At 27.8% G+C, this 21,861-nt stretch overlaps 2 protein-coding genes across 3 annotated transcripts in view; one reads left to right on the top strand and one right to left on the bottom strand.

Moving 5' to 3' along the window:
• Positions 1-412: 412 nt before the first annotated feature.
• Positions 413-13,524, top strand: LOC142332276 (RNA-binding protein 41-like). Of its 2 annotated transcripts, none has more exons than XM_075378607.1 (7): positions 413-543; positions 2,917-3,078; positions 3,223-3,519; positions 4,953-5,211; positions 6,891-7,271; positions 7,929-8,076; positions 10,220-13,524. In XM_075378607.1, exons 2-7 carry the CDS (start codon positions 2,930-2,932, stop codon positions 10,306-10,308), a joined length of 1,323 nt encoding a protein of 440 aa, XP_075234722.1. In that variant the 5' UTR covers positions 413-543; positions 2,917-2,929; the 3' UTR covers positions 10,309-13,524. The 2 variants fall into 2 exon arrangements, with proteins under 2 accessions (XP_075234722.1, XP_075234721.1); XM_075378606.1 differs by lacking the exon at positions 413-543 and adding an exon at positions 1,614-1,791.
• A 212-nt stretch (positions 13,525-13,736) lies between these two features.
• clos (closca) overlaps positions 13,737-21,861 on the bottom strand; it is a 112,100-nt gene continuing 103,975 nt past the window's right edge. The window contains exons 28-32 of the mRNA XM_075378787.1: positions 21,152-21,343; positions 18,529-18,651; positions 17,694-17,932; positions 15,163-15,422; positions 13,737-14,143 (exon numbers count right to left, since the gene is read on the bottom strand). Coding sequence (XP_075234902.1) covers positions 13,828-14,143; positions 15,163-15,422; positions 17,694-17,932; positions 18,529-18,651; positions 21,152-21,343 — 1,130 coding nt within the window. The 3' untranslated portion in view covers positions 13,737-13,827. The remainder of the gene's footprint in view (positions 14,144-15,162; positions 15,423-17,693; positions 17,933-18,528; positions 18,652-21,151; positions 21,344-21,861) is intronic.

Below are 21,861 nucleotides of genomic sequence, written 5' to 3'. Positions count from 1 at the left end.
TCTCGACTTTGAAATCAGCTGATTTACGATGATGAGTTAACCACTAGACCAGCCTGGTGGGCTAAATTATTAGCGACTTACACAAAACTAAGTGTTCATAAGTAATTAAGCAAGTAACACAAAACACTGAATAACAAATATGACCACTAGACTATTTTCACTACATACACAGTACTCCATAAGGGATCTCATATAAGCAAATCCACTAAATTAAGTTCTTCATCCCACTATCACAGAGAAACCGCAACAGTCTTTTGATGCATTTCTTTCAGTTGAGGAAACTTTTCACATCTGAACCCAGGTTTAATATATGACAAGAATTCCTGAACATTAGGCATTCTAGAATAAGAGATTTACAGATCATTTTACATTGCAGGACAGCCAAATCAGTGGGTGTGAGATTAGCTTAGTGTGTTTGATCATCAGCTGTATTAGGATGACTTCGTCTCTTCCGTTGTTTGGAATAAAAGGTTTTTTGAAGATGTTCTCCTGAATGCAATATAAGGGTGTGGAGGACTCAACAGCCAGAAATTATTCCATTGAGTAAGTAGTTTGACACTGAAAGTCACTCTCTTAACGTTAATTCCAATCAGAGGTAATTTGTCACTCCTTGGCAGCCTCATCAGCTCGTTAGTTCTCAAGAATGTTGCAATGGTCCGGCATCCTTTAATGTTTCTTTAATTATTGAAATCTAAAACTATATTTTTTTCAATAAAAGTGTGAAAATTACAGTATAATAATTTGGTTATCAACTGAGAAAAGAAAAAGGGAAAACAATAATGCAGTATAAATAAAAAAATTAACATTACAAGCAATTACAAAAGTCAGAATAAAATGATTTTAAACTTATGATTAATCTTTAATTATTTGAAACAATTATCAACTTTAATTAAAAAGTAAATAAATAAATTGGCAATAAAATTGGCAAAAATTAAAACCTAAATAAACTTAAAAATATTACCATAATAAAATAATGTAGGACTTATGCAGATTTGTAATTTTATAAATAAAGTTAGTTGTATTGATAAAAAATTAAAACCTGTTTTTCACTGTTACTGAAACTTGAATACTTGATAACATTCTTCAGGCTAATTTCTTTCAAAATAATATTTATCAGTATAAGTAATATGCTACACGATATTTCTATAAAATGTAAATATACTAAATAATTTGACTAAGTAGTAGAAAAAGATTTATTTAAACCACTATTATTGATATTATTTTATTTAAATAATTGAATTACTTAAACCACTGATATTATTTTAGTCAATTTTTCCTGACTAAATTGAATTTAGAAAGATTTTCGACTAAAGTAACAAAATTACTTTGGTTATTTGCAATAAATCTAGTTTTGTTTGGTTTATCAACAGTTTTCATTTATAATTAGTATATTATTCACAACATTAAATGAAATATTGTCAGTGAAACAATGTTAAGAAGTATAAAATGTAATCAGTAATTCTTCCCTGTGTTATATATATATATATATTTTTTTTTTGTTCTTTTCTTTTAAATTAACTGAATATAATGTTTGCACAATTTGCAAATTATGAAGTGTATTCATATTCAGCCAGATAATGTACTACAAAATGAACTAATCATTAAGATCGATGTTTATCAGATTCGTGTACTATTTTGAAGGTTGTTGTTTGTATTGACAACAAAAATGTTACATGTAGTTGTTTTATATTTAATGATTACTTTACAGTGGCAGAGATGACATTTTTAAATATTTAAAGTTTGACTAAGAAAGATATGTGCCGCATTTCTTGTTCCAACAGGAAGGATTAGGTAGGTTATGTAATTTAATACCATCGTCGGAGGTTATCGGTGTTTTTTGTATATGTGTAACTAAAAGATTGTTTTCTTCATAAATTCGTATATTTACGATTCAGCCTTTTTAAAAGGGCGTTGATTAAAATTCATGTTAAAGTTAACAGGTTTAAAAAAAAAATGTAAGGTTATGTTGATTCATGCTAATTTATTGCAACTATCCTCTTCAGTTACTGATAAAATAGCTTACTAAGAAAATTTCAAAAATAGTTTTTATTATGTCTGAGAAAATTAATATATAATCATAAACATATGTATGTAAATACAGAAAAAAGTGAATTAACTTGATTTATTTCTGTTAAAATTGTTTATTTACAATAAACAGTGTGATATCAGCAATATAACTTTATAGAAAACATGCTATGTTTAATAAAAAAATTACATTTAGTATTACAAATGTAATCAGCTTTAATTATAGTTATTTAAGCAATAACATTTCAGTTATTCTTTGCACTTGCTCGATAACAAGCTTAGAATTTTATTTATTCTTTGTTTTTGCATATATTGGTAAGCATACATTCAGTCTCTCTTGAAGTACTTAAGATAGTGTAACCAGAGCAGTTAATTTATATACTCTTGTTGCTATATTTGTTAATTTGAAAGAGACAATAACGTTCCTTCCTGAAAATCCTGGCAGTTTTGTGTGACTGCTGATTGATGATATTGTTATAATCATATTTGTCAAAAGTATGTTTGTATTATTTCATATTGTTCAATCATGTTAAGATTTTTAGGTTTTATATGCTATGCATAAAATGTACATGATTTAAATAATTTGTTTGTGTAATGTTTTTATTAGGCGATTTGCAAACATTGATTCTGTTGTCATATGCAACGTCTGTTTCAGGGTTCCTGACCTTTTAAGGACAGATTCCATTAACAGCAGCATCACCTAAAACTACAATGAGGAAGGTGTATTTAGCTCTGATCTGATATTTAGCTTTTGAAATTCTTTTGAAAAAGTAATTGCATTATTTTGGGAAATTAAAACTTTTTACTGATTTTATGTTTTTTTTAGCATATTAACAATATTATTTATATTACTAGTTTAAAAATAAAAACCAATTAATTCTTTTGTTTTAGTTATTAAATTACAATGGCTTATGTACAGAGTTCACGGTGTAAAAAATATGAGTTATTGACAGCTTATGGAGAAGAACCTACAATACATATTGAATCTGAAGGTGAAAGATTAATTCGTGATTTAAGTGTTAAACAACTTGATACTAGTTTAACATTTGAAAAGTAAGTTAACAAAATTTATTTATTGTTACTTTAATTTTGAAATTATTTTATTTATGTAATGTTACATATCCATATTTGTAAGCCTATAACTTACTTTCATTCATAAGTAATGTAATAAAATTAAATTTTTTTTGTCTTTGACAGGCTAAAGAAACAAGAAAAAGAATTTGAAAGAGGTACTGGTTTTGTACCGCTTAGTGTACATAGTGGTGGAAGTTCAACATTACAAGAACTAAAAGAGAAAGTTATTAGAGAAGAAAAATTAGAAAAACTTCATATATTAGGTTTAACAAATAAAGAAGCTAATGCTGTATTAAATAATGAAGATTTGACATTTCCAGATAGTAAAATTGAAATATCTGTTAAAAATGCAAGAGCCGAACAAATTAAAAAAATTATAAAAGGTAGTAGTGATAATTTACTATCAAAACAAGAGGAAAAGTAAGTATGTTTTTTAAAAATTGTATTATATAACGTTTTGTAATTACATTGTAAGTTACTTACGTAACTTACTATATGACTACATTGCCAAATTGTACTTTATACATTTGGATGCCTATATGTAATTTATTCAACTTTTTGGAGTTTATGTTGCTAAAGAAAGTTCTTGTTTACAAAAAAAATTTAATTTTTTTTACATATAAGAAATGCAGTATATTATTTTCTTATTGGATTAAATAATCCTTACATTGATGATGACAGTAACTCACAATATTGGCAAGAATTTTATCAAATAGGTCGGTCCACTTCCTTCTTGTTGGTGGTGGCATATAAACTTAACAGATAAGAACCTATTTTAAGATAAGGTGAGGATCTGTTATTGGTAAGGTATCTATTTTTGTAATGCAAAGTCCTGTACTACAGCCTGTAGCAGTGTTTTGCAAGTTTCCATGTGCTTTCTAAAGCTTGTGTGTGCCCAATTGAGCTTGGATCAATTAAATTATACATATGTAACAGAATGGGGCTGACACAGTTCTTGAATTTAGTTATACGCCTTTCACTATACTGATATAATGATTATGCCTGGAAGAATGTGTTCATGTATGATAGATAACAGTTGTGTTTTGTTCTGTTTTTTACAACAATGATAAAGCATTCTTTTATTTACCTGCATATCACCAAAAGTCTACTTCTCAGATAAAATGCACCTAATGACACAGCATATTGCACTGTAACTTTGTTGCTGTATAGTAAGCACTAGTGTGGTTGTGTAGGGTTTTCTTGTACCCAAAAACAAAAATTTTGTTTATTAACAAATTCATTAAGGTGGAAATAGGCTTCATCCAACATCCACAGTTTGTTAATAGTCACTGTTTATCTTTACAACCATTCATTTACAGAATTGAGGGTACATTGTGTGATCGTTTGATGTCAATTTCTGAATAATCTCCAACTTGTATGGAGGGTAAGATAAGTCTTACAACAGTATTCTTGAAACACTTGAAATATGAAAATGTAATGACACTGCCTGATAACAAATTGAATAGTGTGGGTTTTCATGACAGCAGCCAAAACAGTCTTGATATTGTCTGATGTACAAACAGTCTGCACAATGCCTTGAGATTTCTTTTTCTTTGCTGAACCTGTTTCCTCATCTCAAAATTAATTGTTTGTGCTGGCAGTGTATGATCATGGCATCCTAAATTAAACTAGCAGCAAAATTCTGTACATGCAGTTTCTACACTGTCATTATTTTTATAAAATAAATAATTTCTTTCTATATATCTATACTTTGTTGTGAAATTCAATAGCTTTCTTCTAAAATTGAGGCAACTATAATTACTTTATTTAATATATTTTTCCATTTAAATCTAGGCATATTTAATGGTTAACGCTATTGTAAATAGTATAATATATGAAACACATCTTTACAGGGATTTTATTAGCAGACATGAAAAAGAACTTGCTTTAGCTGTAAAACCAGAAAGTACTGAAACGAAATTATTACAGTTTGCTTTGTCTTGCCAAAAAAATCAAAATTTTGATAAAGATATAAGACCTCCTGGACATCCAATAAATCATTTACAAGAATTAGAAAAAGAACTTTTCAGAGATTACAATCCACATCAACTAGCAAATACTGTAAAAAGAAAACGGTATCAACTTTTGGAAGCTTCTTTATCACCATATGGGGTAAGTAAAAAATTTTTAGATGAACATATACAGAGAAATATAATGTTATTCTACTTAACAGACCTTTTCACTTAACTTAGTACAGTGAATAATAAAAAACCTTCATTCGAGTTAGGGTTTAATTGGTTGGTGTACAAAATCAGTTCTCTACTACTAATAGAAAAATGTACAAGGTGTGTACTGGATCTTTAATGTAAAAATTATTTATATTTTCACAATACATTATATTATTTGTCATCATCATCATACATTTTTAGAGTCATGGAATTGAATTAATAATAACAATTTATCAGGCGTAGTCAGCATGAGACTGTACTGAAATGATAACAAAACTGTAATTAGTCTTGTCTTCCTACATAATCTTGAAATCTCTTTTTAAAAAGTATGAGGTATATCCATAAAGAAGTACAGTTTTCTCATTAAAAAATACCATATGACAAAATAATTTTATTATTGCATGGAAAAGCATTCTTAAACTACGTTTCTGTATAATTTCCACCATTATTAAGCACTTCACATATCTTGAAATCAATTTTTTATTCTTTCCTCAAAAGTAGTGCTACCAGTAAAGATAACTACTTTGTTTAGCATTTTTCACATCGGCATCATCATTGTAAAGCTGACCAGCAAGGGATCATTTGAGATGGAAAAACAAGTGGTTGTCACTTGTTCATATCACAGGACCATTTGTTCATCTTATATTCAGAACGATAAGTTTCAGTTGCTCCCATCCAAATTGTTGATTCAGACTTCTGAATTTTACCAGTAGCATTGTCGTGAAGCAATAAGACCCAAATGAGCGATGCCCTCCTCTTTTTTTTGTAATGTACTACCCAGTTTTTTGAGAGTATCACAATAAAGCAAAGCATTTATATTTGCTATCTTGACGAGAAGTCAACCAACAAAACCCCTTTCTTATCCAAGACATTGCACGTGATTTTTTGTGTTAAAATTGTGGTTTTCAATTTCTTTTTTTTTGGAGATGTATGTTGCAATTGCATTGGCTGCTGTTCAGATTCTGCAATGATGTGAGATCAAGTCCCAGTTGCTGTTTGACTCAAAAAATCTTCACCTTCATTTTTCTTTCGGGTACAATAAACCAAGCAGAGTCTAATCAATTGAGAACTTCATCAGCATTTTTGGCACCCAAGAGCAGTTTGTGATAGTCTTAAGTTTTGTGCTAAAATTGTCAGGATTCTCAAGTAACTTGAACATTTCTTTAGACGTATTCTAATAAAACTGTATCTCACTGTAGTTGTAATTTTATCTACTGATTGCCAACAAATGAGAGAATGTGGTGTAGATGCATAGAGCTGTGATGTAGCACTGCATCAGTTATAGAAAGAAACAATATTTTCCAGATTAGCCTCTAAAAAGATGTACAATACATAGATTTTTTTTTTTCAAGTACCATCTGGTAAATCAGTTATTGCCAAGTAATCATCTTTAGTTCATTAACACTGATAAAATGTATTAAGTGTTTGTTATTTGTAATTTAACTTGATTTACAAATGATCTAGACTAGATTACATAGTGATGTAAATAACCTATTTCTCAAAAGTTAACCTTAAAAATGACCACCACCTATATCCCACAATTTTTTTTATTTAAGTATTATAATTTTTATAAACAATATTTTAATCAAATTTTGTTTTAAATATGTAAATGTTTGTTTTCAGCCAAAATTTTTGAAAAAATCAGATAATGAAACAAAAGCATCATTATGGGACCAAGAGGTAGACCGATCTGATATTAAAAACGCAAAAACTGAAATTAAAGTAGCAAAACCATATTCGTGTAAAAAACAAACATTTTACACAATTAAAGATGGTAAAATTGTTGAAATTGATAAGCTGAAAAAAGGTGAAACTAATAAAAACAATGATGAAATAAAAAACAATTGTAGTCCTACATTAGGGACACCTTTCGTTAACATTTCTCAGTCAAATAATACAGACTTCAGTGAAAAGCAGTTAACCAAATTATCAATGAGATTATCAGAAGAAGAAATAAAAAAGTTACCACATTTTACAAATTACAAAAAAGGTATTCGCTCAAAAGTAAGTAGATTATTGCCTATCATTAAATTTTTATTTAACAACTTTGCAAAATCCTTGAGTGTGTTAGTGTCAAATTTATAAGGAATTTTCACACTTCTCCCTCCAATTGTGACATTTCTACCATTGCAGTCAGTCAGAATTGTTGCTGAATTTTGTGCACACATTTATGAAAATTTTTATAAAATTTTGTTATTTCACTGTTACAACCAGTAATTTTTATCTTTGTTTTACTAAAATTGACATTTGACATTATGTTATAAACATATTACATATGTGTTATTGTAAGTGTTTTATAAATGTACGCATCATTCTATTTATTTAGATATGGAACTATAAAATTATTTGTCACAATTATATTATAAATCCTATTTTAATGAGATTGTTCTGCAAAAATTTGATGTTTGGTTATTTTGTAGCAGGTTGTTTTTAAAAAGTAGCTACAGAAATAAGAATGATTTATTTTTTACTTACGAATAGGTAGCATTAAAGCAATGGAAACAGAGCTGCCCAATAAATTAGGGTAAAAAGAAAGAAAAAAAAAATCAACTCATGTGCATTAGAAAGAACTTTTGAATGTCCAGCTCATAAATAAATATTTTTAAAGATTCTTTAACTTAATATACCTATTACGCCTCCAATCCTTTTTTATTTTTACAGGTACTTTATATTAAGAATCTGAGTAGTGGTGTAAAAGAAGATGACCTGGTGGAATTACTAAAAAGATTTCAAAGATCAGATCTACCATGTCTCATTTATAGATTAATGTCTGGTAAAATGCATGGCCAAGCATTTGTAACATTTCCTAGTAAGTATATCTTTTATACCACTTTCTGCTATATATAGACTTGTAACTGGTAGACAATGCATCCAAACAGAATGTTCACGTGTATTGATATATTTACTGTTCAAAAACTGCTGGGCCAAACTAAATGGTTCATCAGTGTTTTCAGTGAAGTTTGGGGATGGTTTTTACATATAAATTTATTCATAAAAAAGTCATTGTGAGGACAGTGAAGCTTAGAGATCATGTCCATATAGAATCATCTCATTTAGTAGTATTTTTAAAATTTAAGTGTGATGTACAAAAACCTGAATCTTAACTTTTCATATTCCATTTATCAGGATTGTATAATTTTTAGATATTTGCAACTTGATTAAAAATTTTACTTTACTATGATGTACATAGCTAGGAGTGTGTTGTTACTATTCGTAGTAAGTATTATGCAAATATATATATGTATATGGAATTAAAGGTACTTAGTTTTATTTTATTTTTATGTTATTTTGCATACAGAACTACCATATCTGCATAACTAAAGCAAAACAATTTATTTAAATTTATGTTCATTACCTTGACTTGCATATGTTGTGCTGCTTGTATGGGATTATATTTGAATGACCTGTTTAATGAAACCTTTTCTTTAATTAGATATAGAATTTCATCATCAGTGATTCCTTCCTCTCATGACTGAAAGTTGGTGATCTGATTCATATCTCGCTGAAAATTTCCTGCCATAGCTCACAGTCCTCAATGTGCCTAAAAACTTCTCCTGTCGCCTCTTCAATTTGGTCCAGCCATCTTTTTGGCAGTCTTCTGTGTGACCTGCTGCCATGATTTTTCCCTGTATGACTAGTTTCTCAAGATTTTCACCAGACGTATGGACTATATGTTTAAAAAAGCAGGGGATGCACTGGAAGCATATTGCAAACAACTTCCTCTGTATACCCAGCACATTCATTCTCTATTCCATCCATGTGATGTGGGGCATTCTTCTGTAGGGCCATATTTTGAATGCAACAATTCTCCTTTACTGTTAAAGAATAGAATTTGCATGATTAAAATCTTAGCAAAGTCTGATAAATTTCATTTTAAATATTTATTTACCTGTGGCTTGGCCCCCTCTTGACAAAAAATTAGACTTTAGTATTACTCGTTCAAGATTTCCTGATAAATAAAGAAGTAATAGAACAAAAAAAAATGTTATATGGACACCACATGATTTTCTTGTACGCCTGTTAAATTACAAACACACATTTTTTTTTTAAATGAAGTATGTAGTACATAAAATTTAATTTCACTAATAACTTCTGATATTTTTTCTTATTATTTTTTTATTGTTGTTATTGAATTATTATTTATCGTAATTTTTTTTTTACAATCAGAGGTTAATAATTATTAATAAATCAATATATTTAAATTAAGTCTGATGTGCCTTACCCTTTTAAGATCCAAATATTTCATTAATTAAAATTTTATTTGTTTATAACTCTAGAACCAATGAAAGTAAGTACCACTTAATGATATATCATTGAAAAGCTCTCAATGAGGGCTCTTATGCAGTTAAGAAAGAGTCCAAAATTCAATTTTTTTTGGATTTTGTGCTTTTTTGGACCTTTTTGGTTCAGTTGATTCTAATTAAAAGGGAGGTGCACAACTAGATTTTACAACAGTCCTAAATCCAAAATTTTAACATCATATGGCTAATCGTTTTTGAGTTGTATGAGATACATATATATATATACATACAGACGTCACACCAAAACTAGTCAAAATGGATATTTCTGTTGAAATCTGAAAACCGAAATTTTTTGCTTAATGTGAAATCTTCTAATTTAGATATTCAATATAAATTTCAAGCAATGAAAACCATAAATTGAATTGTATATAACTTCTAACAGGGGAACCCTTCTCTCATCTTGAAGAGACATTTTTTATGATCTTTTTTATCACAGAAAATAATTCTCAGTACTATATTAACAATAAAACTCCAAAACTTTCTGATTCCGGTCATGTATCAAAATTTTATATATATGTAGATAAACCAGGCTACAAAAGTATCATAACTTAGAAATACCTATTATCTGCCTCTTTATTTATCAGCAAATACATTTATAGTAATATGATTAAAAGTTAGCCTAAAGTGAATGTATGATTTGTTTATTTTCAGATGAAGATATTGCAGAAGAAGCTTTAAATTCTGTTAATGGAACAATTGTAAAAGGAAGACCTCTAGTAATTCAGTTTGGTAAATCTTGAAATTACAAATAAAAGCTGTATAATTGTTTCTAAAACTTATCAGTAATATGAGAACTCAAGATGATTGGCTAAGCATCTGTATTAACTTAATGAGAGCTAATTAGATACTATAAATAATACTATTTACATTTTAAGAAATATTTTACAACTAACCTACCTCAAATTTTGATTCCTTTCAAGGTTTTAGAGTGTTTTCACCTTTCATTTAAATATATACGTAACATGACTGAGGTTGTGATAAAAAATATCCATGAAAATTTACTGTTTAATTATTAAGAAAGCAGGTGAGAAACAAGCTCCAAAGGCATTTATGATCCATTCAGCTCGTTTTCCTTAATTAGTGCCAGAACTTTTTTATTTTTTTGAAACATTGTGACTTGTGACGGCCTTGTAACGGACCAAAAATCTGAATCTGAACAAACGTGTTTGTTATGATGATTCCATAATTAATCTACTACGGGAAAAGAGAAGCATCAAGCAGCCCTTGGAAGTGCTTATATTTATTATGGAAGATTACTACCAGGATCCCAGTGTTTAAACTAGACTGATAGAGTTGGTTATTAATGCTCTCTTGAAGGATTAATAACTCTCTCTGAGAGGTTGAACCTCTTTTCCATTTATGGCCTCTAAGTTTGTGGTTTAAATTTCACTGAGAATAATTTCCTATCCATTCAGCTCTTTTTCCTTGATAAGTGCCAGAACTTTTTCAATTATGTTAAAAGTGTTCATAGTAAACAAAACATAGTTGCAAAGATTTTTCTGGAATAATTTCCTATGTAAAGTTTCTCGGTAGTCTCAAAAAAGAGCAAAATAAATTGTCAAATGCTAGGTGCTAGAGTGGAAGTTGTTCCATACTGTTTGTACCTATGTTTTGTTTAGTATGAACACTTAACATAAAAAGTTAAACACTGGGATCCTGGTAGTAATCTTCCATAATAAATATAAGCACTTCCAAGGGCTGCTTGATGCTTCTCTTTTCCCGTAGTAGATTAATTATGGAATCATCATAACAAACACGTTTGTTCAGATTCAGATTTTTGGTCCGTTACAAGGCCGTCACAAGTCACAATGTTTCAAAAAAATAATAATGTACTTGATCAAAATCAAGTTCATGTACCACAACAGTTCTACATAAAATATTGATGATTTATTTAAGAGTATTAATAAACTGGCCCAAATTTTTTTTAAATCTTAAAAGAATTAGCAACTGGTTAAAATATATAATTTGTAAAGGAAATTATTATAAAATTTATAGATATAATTTTTTTTTTAAACAGTTTTTATTTCTTATTTTAGTTATTTTCTCTGTCTTTAGTAAGATTGGTATGCTATTTGTTATTGGTTTACTTGAATCTTTCTCACTACTTAAGAGTCCTTAAGAACTTTTAGTAAATAAACATATATAAACTACTTTTGTCAGAATAAAGAACTGTCTAACTATGAATCTGTAACCCTTATATCCTTCTTATTAATTATTAAACTAATAATAACAGGCTAGTTTCTTATTCCTAACCCTTGCTCTGATAATCTGTTCTGGTTTGATAATTTGGAACCCTATTTATGGCATACAATATATGCCATAAATCCACAACTACAAATCAAATAAATTATCTGTACTGGAACAGTGTAGAGAATTAGTGCTTGCTTTCCTTCAAGTAAGAGAGCCAATTTGAGGTCCAGCTTGGTGAATTTCTTAGTTATCAAAATTTTCTACTAACCACCATTCAGTTGTTTGATTCTAATTGTTTTAGTTGACAACCTTATGTTGTTGTCCTGACAACTTACTACAAGTATACCTGCTATACAAACAATGGATGTAGATGCTTATGAGCACAGCAAATCAACTAAATGGCAGAAGAAATCTAGAGACTTCCACAATATAATCAGATATTGCAAATTCCACTGCTAAAGATGCATGTGGTCAACTGTCCTTCACCAGTCGTATTACTACTATTGTATAAAACACACTATTCATGCAAAGTGGCAAGGTGACTGGACTGTTACAATTGATACAAGCTTTGATGTATCAAACATACTGTGCTGCCTTGGGACTCCTCGTGCAGAAACGTTTGCTTAGAGGAAGTGGTCTCCTGCCGATTGTGGTTAGGATATACAAGAGCTCCTCACAAGTTTTTGATGTTAAGAGAAAACACTCGTTATACATACAATGTGACAGCTGCTTGACTGTGACCACATCCTTGTGGATTGCATATGTTACGTGGCCTTGCGTCTTAATTATAAATTGCCCAGAAACAATTCAGTGAATCCTGGGCAATGATAAGGAAATTTTAGACCAGGTGTTGTTATTTCTTAGGGCCATCTGTTTATACTCAAATATTTAAATTATTGTAATGTGTATAAGCTCTTATGCTAACTGCTATACAGCAGTTGGAAATTTTATTATTCTAATTAAGGTATAAAATGTGATATTATTATATTAAATATGTCGTGTCTAGGCAATGTCAACTAAGGTGTCTTTCATGGGATTACTGTCTTTGAAGATGGAGAACATTGGATGAATATACAAAATCAAAATGATATTCGATTTAACATCATTTGATATTGTCATGAACTGATTTTGATATTGTTTTTTTTCTTTTTCAATGATAACACTTTGGCTTTATCATTTATCAGTTGATTTTTTTTTATATACTAACGAAAAATATATTAATTGGGCCAATTTTTGTGTAATATACACCTAATTCAAAATAGTATGTACATAAGAGATTGGTCAGGAGATCTACTCTGTAAATTAATACAATGTATATAGTTTATAAAAAGACAGCAGTAGTTTTTTAGAACTACATGTTCAGTTTTTAAAAGATATAATCTTCACCACTTGCAGATTGTAAGCCACTTTGCTGCTTCACTTACTAAATAATGTTATTTTGATTTTGATTTTGTATACTCATCCAATGATCTCCATCTTCAAAGATGGTAATCCCAAGAAAGACACTTTAGTTGATCTGCATCTTCAACATCAAGAATTGCTCACTTCAGAAAAGATAATATAATTTTCAAACCATCCAAAATGGACTCCATCACATTTTAGCTGTTTTTTTGCTGAGAATTTAAGTTTATATGCTGTAAATTAAATGTTTTCATTTACTGCTATACACTTTTCTAAAACAAATAGCTAATTTATATGTTACATGTAATAAACTTACTGAATGTACCAAAGTTTTGTTTTTATTGCACTACATATTTTTGTATAAACTGTCAAAACCAAAAAAACAATAAAACTTTCTGTTTTTATTTGGAAACATTAAAGTTTTTCATCAATTCTTTTTAAAAAAGCTTACAATTTGAATTATAAACTTTCAGATATATTATCCATTATCCATTGAAAAGTTTCTTAAATACAAGATTAAGGAGAATCATATATTAATAAAATCATATTCAACAAAACAACCACTAAATAGTATTAAACATTTATTTATTTATAAATTAGAATAACTTAAAAAATATAACAATTAGAACAGCGAAATAGTTTCCTTATATTGCAATCAAATGATTACATCAGTTGATTGATGTAAAAATTGGTTTGAACACCACAGTTTCCTTATCTGTGACAATAATATAATAATATTTAAAAACTTTATCATCAGTTTCTATTCTAAATGGAATGACTTGTTTAATTTCACTGCCATTTAAATTTATAGGGATAGTTTTTGGTTTTGATAATCCACCAACCCATATCATCGTATATGGATAGCTACAAGGTGATGATAAAAATATAACAATTTCATTTGTCTGGACGATTACCATTTTTATAGAAGTTTCAGAATATATATTGGAATAAGATATGTCAATAATGTTCCATAATTTATTGAATCTGAAATACAAGTTTAAATAAAAATAATAAAAACAAGATAAAAAAATAAAATTAAAATTAAACTTAAAAAAATTAAATGAAGTTCTGGATAAGAGAGCAAATTAACAACCTTATGGTTGTACAATACCTGGAATACTTAGGAGCCTCAGAAATATAAAAATGTAGGTTCAAAATATTTAAATTTAGATCTTGCATCCGACACTAATTGTCTTAATTGGCAAACATCTAAAACTAAAATGTCTTAAATATATTAAGTCTAAAATTACAAGTTATAACCCAGATGTGCAACTTATTTTCATTAAACTACTAATACATATCCCTTTTTAAAGAAAAAAACAGAATACTGAATTTAAAAAACAATATTTTATGAATATAATTTAAACTTTCAGGAAACATTAAAAAACAATGTTATTTTTGTGCTTTTGTATATATATAGCTGATATAGTTTAAGAATCACAGTCTAATTTTGTATCTATATTTCATTTATAAGACAAGACCCACAAATTTAAAAATGTTCAGAATGTTAAAGAACCAAAAATTATAAGAATATAAACCTTATAAAAGTATTTACCTATCTATAAAAGTAACTAAAAGTCATAATGTTGCATACAAAATCAGCAGTAAAGAAATTCATAAAATGTATGAAAAACCAAAATAATGCAATCATTCAAATTAAACTTATCAATAACTCCAAATTTATTTTTTGAAAACAATCAGTTTCTATTAAAACTTGGTAAAATTGAAAAGTAAAAGTATATAATTATTTGAAAACTTTCTTTTGCAATATTGTCTTTAAAATATCATTTCAGTTTTTATTCGTGATAACAGAGGAAACATAAAAGGATAAACTCCTTTAGTAACTGCAAGTAGTAACTGCATTTCTACTTATGATACTATATACATTTAAAAACTTAAACATTATCTTAATTCACATAGATTGGCTCAACAACTGATATGCTAACCTAATAAACAACTTACATTAACGTGACATCCATCAAACATATATTAAAAAAAATTACCTGTAAAATATTAAGTTTGTCCCAGCAGAAACTGCTAATAAGTGCTGTTTTGTATCACTATCATAAACAGCAGAAATTGAATACGGTTTAATATTAATATCTGTAATATTTAATACAGAAATCAATTCATTATGATCATTTAGTCTCCAGACACCCAAACTTGGTTTTTTATTTCCATGAGCATTACTTCTGTTTCGCAGTTTATGACTTCCTCTGGCTATTACAACATATGAATTGTTACCATCTGATGTAACAATACCCTATAAAAATCAATTTTTAGAATAAATAACATGAGTAAATTGCTAAAATCTACATGTTTTTCTTTAAAAAACTATTAGACCAAGTTAACAAGAATACACAATAAAATCTGAGAACCAGGGAAGTGGTATAATTATTGATCTCGGTGACACGTGGCTGTTGCATAAATGTGCCTACGATTGAAAAATCGTAGGACTGGAATGTGATGAAATTTCTAAAATGATATTGTAAAGTAGTAATCAATACTCTCATATTATGGACTACAGTTCTATTTTACTGAAGTGACGTTCACTGTATAAAACTATTCACTTCATCAATTAGCATCAATGATTTTTTATAAAAATACAAATTTGTACAGCCTTATTTCTTTATGATGACAATACACATAATTTCATAATGTAAAAATTATTAGTTTAAAGTTGATAATTCTCTGCAGCTCATAACTGAAAGTTCTATACTTCATCAGACATCCAAAGAGTTTTATGAAAATTTTAAATTTATACTTTACTAAAAACTTTTCTGAAATGAAAATCTGTCACTAGAATCCATGTTCTCAATTCCTGGGTCATTTGCATTCTGTATGCATGAAATAATAATAAATCTAGGTTCAATATTCTGCCTAAAATCTGATTGAGCAGAACACTGTAGACTATGCAGGAATAAGACACTGTACCAGTTTCTGGTATTCAGAAATTTTTTATTGTCGTTGTCTACCTTAATATTTAACTTCAAAATTTTCAATCTATGTCTTTATAGTCTCCACTGATTAAACTCTGTTACAACCATGATGCTGAGGTTGGAAGTTACTATGAAATCATCTTTGTAAAATACTATTACTGCAAATTTACGAAGTACTGTTGACCAGTGCTTAATTTCAATTATTGACTGTACACTCTGTATTATAGTATTTAAAGCATTTGGTAAAAATAAATGAAAAATAAGCTTAAATAACAGGCATCTGAATATAAACAATGTTTATAATGTCCTTTTGGTTTTTTCAAAGTTCATAAACCTATTGCCTTTACATTAAATACTTTAAAGTATTGTAGAAAATGGCATGAATCTATCTTCAAGCTTACCACTGTCAACTGAACCTGCTCCAGCTGACATTCTATTCCCCATTTAGTGTAACATACAGTTTGCTACGGAACCATCTATATTTATACATTATATGAAATTAGCACTCTAAATATTTATTATTATTTCATTCATGTTGATATTAATCATGTCAAAAATAAATTTTCTTTTATCTTCAGTCATTTGACTGGTTTGATGCAGCTCTCCAAGATTCACCAGTCATTTCATTTAGGTGTACCCCCTACATCCTACATCCCTAACAAATTATATACCTTATGCTAAAAATCTTTGTTTTTCAATATTATGCCGATCCTATGATGAAATAACTGAAGTTATATAGATTATTTTATAGATCTTTAGAAAAAAACACTAACTATTACATGTTTTACACAAATTTAAATAATACACAAATTTACAAAAATAGAAATAAACATAACACTTTAGAAATTAAAGCATTTGAATGTCATCATCCATATCACTAAATTCTGATTTTCCCTTGTCACTTTCACTACCACGATCATCTTCTAAAGAAATTGAAAAGATTCTGTAGTGTTGTCAATTACGTGCTCCTGTCTAATGTATTCATTTTCATTTCTTTGTACTTTTTTGCAATAACATTGTACAATCCTAAGTACTCTTCTTCAGCCTAAAAAGAGTGGAGTACTACAACAATTTGGTTTCAATTCAGAAAAGACTGAAAACAATAGAAAACTTATTGTTGAACATCATGATATTAGAATTAAACTAATATACTACATAACATGATCAAAAAATTCAATAACTGCAAGTGAAATAATTCAGGATAATTTTATTTTAATTCTAATTAAATAAGTATTATATTTTTCTTGGCAAGTTCATCAAACAAAAAACACTTAGTATTTTTATTTGTTCCTTTTAATTTAGTTTGTTCATTTAGATGAACAAACTAAACGCATCACATTATAAAATTGTATTTAACAGTGATTTGTGATAATTTCTTTGTTAAACAAGATTTACTTTTAATGTAAATTGTAAAGCGATTGAGATTGATTCATGAACAGATTTAGTTTTCCGTTTTATAAACACTGATATAAGAATTGATGATATACAACATATTAGTTGCTTGACTACAAGTTTTGGATTTATGCCCTTACTTTGTAAGAGTACTACTCTAGTGGTATAATCAGATGCTAAGAAAAAAAGTGATAAAATTTTACCTGTAAAACATTTTCACAACTTAAAGTCTGTTGTAAATGACTATTACAATACAAATGACAATGTTTCCCTTTGCCAGTGTCTAATAGCAGATAGCATTTATCAAACACGTGTAGTAGTAGCCCAGGATGGTACATAGGAACCGATGAATTAGGCCATGGAGCATTATTCATGGATAAATCCCAATTAAATAACCAACCTTTATATTGAGGTACATTATTACGATAACTTTGTTCATCACCTAACAGAAAAACAAAAAATAATTAAGATGTTAATTATAATGTTATTATTTAAATACAGTATAGTCTCTTTTATATATTCCTAGACAGCTGTTTCATTGCCAGCTGTTTGAGCACTGGATAGAAAAACTAAAAGATGGTTTTACTGCAAATCGTACTCTTTTATTTAAAAAAATTAAATTTCTTAAATGCATTTTTCTGAATAACAGTCTCTTTTTTAAGAATAAAACATTTTAAAAACTCTTAATGAAATAAACAAGAAATAAAAAAAGAAAATATCTAGTTAACATGAATAAAAATCAAAATGATTGAATATCTTTTAATAATATTTGCAAATAAAATGAAATAACATAAATGTAATAATATTCATTAATACATGAATATATATTTTATGATACATGGGTTATTAATGAACCATATTATAATTATTTGTCTACATATAAAATTTAAGGATATTTTTACTGATTTTATTTTAAAACATAGTTGGTTTTAAAACAAACTATGTTTTTAATTCTGTTATATATTTATGTCATACAGTTTAAAAAATGTGTTATTGTTAATATTCAAAAATATAAAAATGAACTATAACAAAACTTACTATTTGAGTAGTTACGTTCATCTGTAACTATAAACAATTTGCTCAATTTTACACCACTATCAGTTTCATAGGTTGCGATTGGAGCAACAAGGTGTGGTGAAATCGTAACACTGTATCTGTAAACTGTAAAGATTGATTTTTTTTTATTTACATCATAATATTGTGACAAAAAATAAATTTTTTGATAATTAATACAAGTTTATTTTAAATTAATCTCAAAAATATACTTAACTTTTATTTTATTGCTAACATAAAACTCCCACATGGTAACTATTACTAAAATAGAATTGTTGAACAATTCCTTTTTTAGTATTTTTAGAGGTTACCAAAATGTCAAACAAGACAATACAGGAATCTAGCACCTTTTTTCATAAACAATTAACTGATCTACATAAACAAAAAAAAAAATTGTGGTGAGTTAAATGTTAAAAATGTTATTACTTTGTTGTTAACAGACCTAAATCAAAAAAAGAAATTAATTGATTGAGAGCTTTATATAAACATATTTTTTTCATATAACTAAAATTTTTTAATAATGTCACAGACAAACCTTAAACATTAATTAACTCTTTACCATAATACATCACTATCTGGAAACATCTAATGCTAATAATTTGTCACGTTAAAAAAAATTAATTCATTTCCCAGTTTGCATATTACATGATTATTCAATGTTCATTCTCACGTAATTTTTCCTATTATAATCTTAAATTTTACTGATGTACTCTTATAATTTTTATTTTAATAACATCATCAGTTACTTCTCTTGGCACACCATTAAATATAATTTAGATCGATTGTAACATAATTATCTTCGTGTTGTTACTTTTTTTGTTCTTTCAATCCTCAAATTTATTTTTTTCTTTGAAGAATAACTACTAACATTTTTGACAAATCTGATATCTTTCAATAAGTACCCAGGAACATTCCCATTTCTTACTTAAAAATTAACATTAAGCTTAAGAACAATATCCATTACTTAATATTATTTCTAATAATATAATGTCTTCAACATGAAATTAATGCTTGTAAATCAATTAACTTTCACTCACGTCACTCTGTTTTATAACTTCTGTATTCTGTCAATTTGTACCTCATTACAACAAAACAATATTGAGGCACAAAAATCTACATAAGGTGCCACCATATTTTTATATAAATTAACAGCTTTAACATAGTCTAAATTTTTGACATTTTTTTAGACATTTGATCAATATGATTGTTGAATTTAAACTTCTTATTATACTCTACTTTTTAATATCTTGAATCATCTATTCTTACTGAAACTGTTTTTGATTTTTGTAATTTAATATAAATTTTGTTTTGCTACAATTTAACTTTATTTAGATTCACTGATTTTCTATTTTTATTTTAATCTATTTGAAGTTTCACTTCAGTGCTATCTATGTCATCATTTTGTATATACACCAAGGTATTGTCAGTAAACAATTTTACACTAGTGAAGTACTTATTTTAATTTCAATTACATACAAAATAAACAGAAAACCTCATAACACAGTCTCTTGTGGTATCAATAAATTAACAGCTTTAGAGATGGTATTATTCATCTTTTAATAAAATTTACATATCATTTATTTTTCAATAGAAAAAAACTCAAAACTATATTTTTACACTCATCCTTTTAAACACAAAATAAATATTCTGCCTAATGTAAATTAGCAATGAAAAAGTATGCTAATTCCTGTTACTGGTTATCAAATAAGCTAAATTATCTACCTTTTGGTGAGCTTGGTTTGTCAAAGAAAACAACAAATAACTTTATTTTCTTCGATAAGCCTAGCATAAGATGAAGTTCTTCTTTATAAAGGATATGCTGCTTTTGGAGTAACTAATGATTCATGTCAGGTTGATATTGTTATAGGACTTAAAAAAGATATATCTGAAATGAGATCTAAAACAATTACCCAGGTTAGTTCTTGGGAGTCAAATGAAAATCAGAAGGATAATATGATCAAGTAATTGTTGGTAAACATTCAACAAACAACTTTGTGGTGAAAGTATTCACCACTGAAATTTTTAAAAATAATTTTTTTTTAAATTTAAATCAGAATGTACATATTTCTGGTTAGTCTTTACAAAAGTTTTATACCCTTTATTAAGTGAGCTTACAAAGGAGGAATTTTTAATCACATTACAGTTTTATTACTCACTAATCTCGATAAAGTGACAGCAGAAATATAAATATGAAAGGAGATTTAATAAATGGACACTACAATTGAATATACACTGGATACTCACTTTAATCTCTACAGTTTCATAAAACTATCATATATAATTAATTATTTTGGTGAAAACCAAGAAAGAAAATTTAGGATTTATAATCATCTGGTTAGAGATACATTCCAAGAAGTAATCACTGTATACTGGATAGATTTATCTATATAAATATATTTTCACTGACCTTTCATTAATTTAAAATCATGTACAAGCACATATTTTTAATACTTATTACAACACATCTATTGTTATACAGATAATATAATTTTTTGTCAATACAAATTTGATGTAGAATGAATGGCTTGGTTTATTTTATCAATACCTGTTATTTTACAAAACAAATGAATTTCTAATTATGTTATTTAAAGCCAAATTAATTAATTACCTGGTTTCACGACAAAGTGTTGTAATATTTCATTCCACGTATGAACAGTTAAATAATACCCACGATTCCCATATGCTATTAGACCAATAGTAAATTTTGGGTTAATATCATATGATTTTAGTGGAACTAGTAAATGAACATTACCTTTGATTTGTTGAACTACTTGCCATCCTTTTAACAAGTATGCTTGCCCTAAAACCAATAATAACAATAATTATTAAAAATTATAAGAAACACGTATAATTTTTGTAAATAAAGCTTTTTAGTAACATACTCCATATAAAAAAGGGAGTCAGGCAAGAATATTCCCTACCCCTGTTACTTTTTAATCTTTACATAGATCTAGCAGTCAATAATGTTAAACAACAGATTAGATCCAGAGTAACAATCAAAGGGGAAAAGACAAAGATGCTAAGATTTGCTGATGATATTGTAATTCAAGCTGAAAGTAAAAGATTTAGAAGAAACAATGAATGGCATGTATGAAGTCCTGCACAAGAACTACCACATGTAATAAACAAGAACAAAACGAAATAATGAAATGTAGTATAAATAAAGTAGATGAACCACTGAATATAAAAATAGGACAAAAAAAGACTATGAAGGTAGAATTGTTATTTGGGAAGTAGAATTACTAAAGATGGACAAAGTAAGAGTGATATAAAATGTAAATAGCACAGGTGAAACAAACTTTCAGTCAGAAATATAAT

Source organism: Lycorma delicatula, chromosome 11 (genome assembly GCF_047948215.1).
Source record: "Lycorma delicatula isolate Av1 chromosome 11, ASM4794821v1, whole genome shotgun sequence".
NCBI classification, from domain to species: Eukaryota; Metazoa; Arthropoda; class Insecta; order Hemiptera; family Fulgoridae; genus Lycorma; species Lycorma delicatula.
This window is presented reverse-complemented; position numbering and strand designations above follow the sequence as displayed.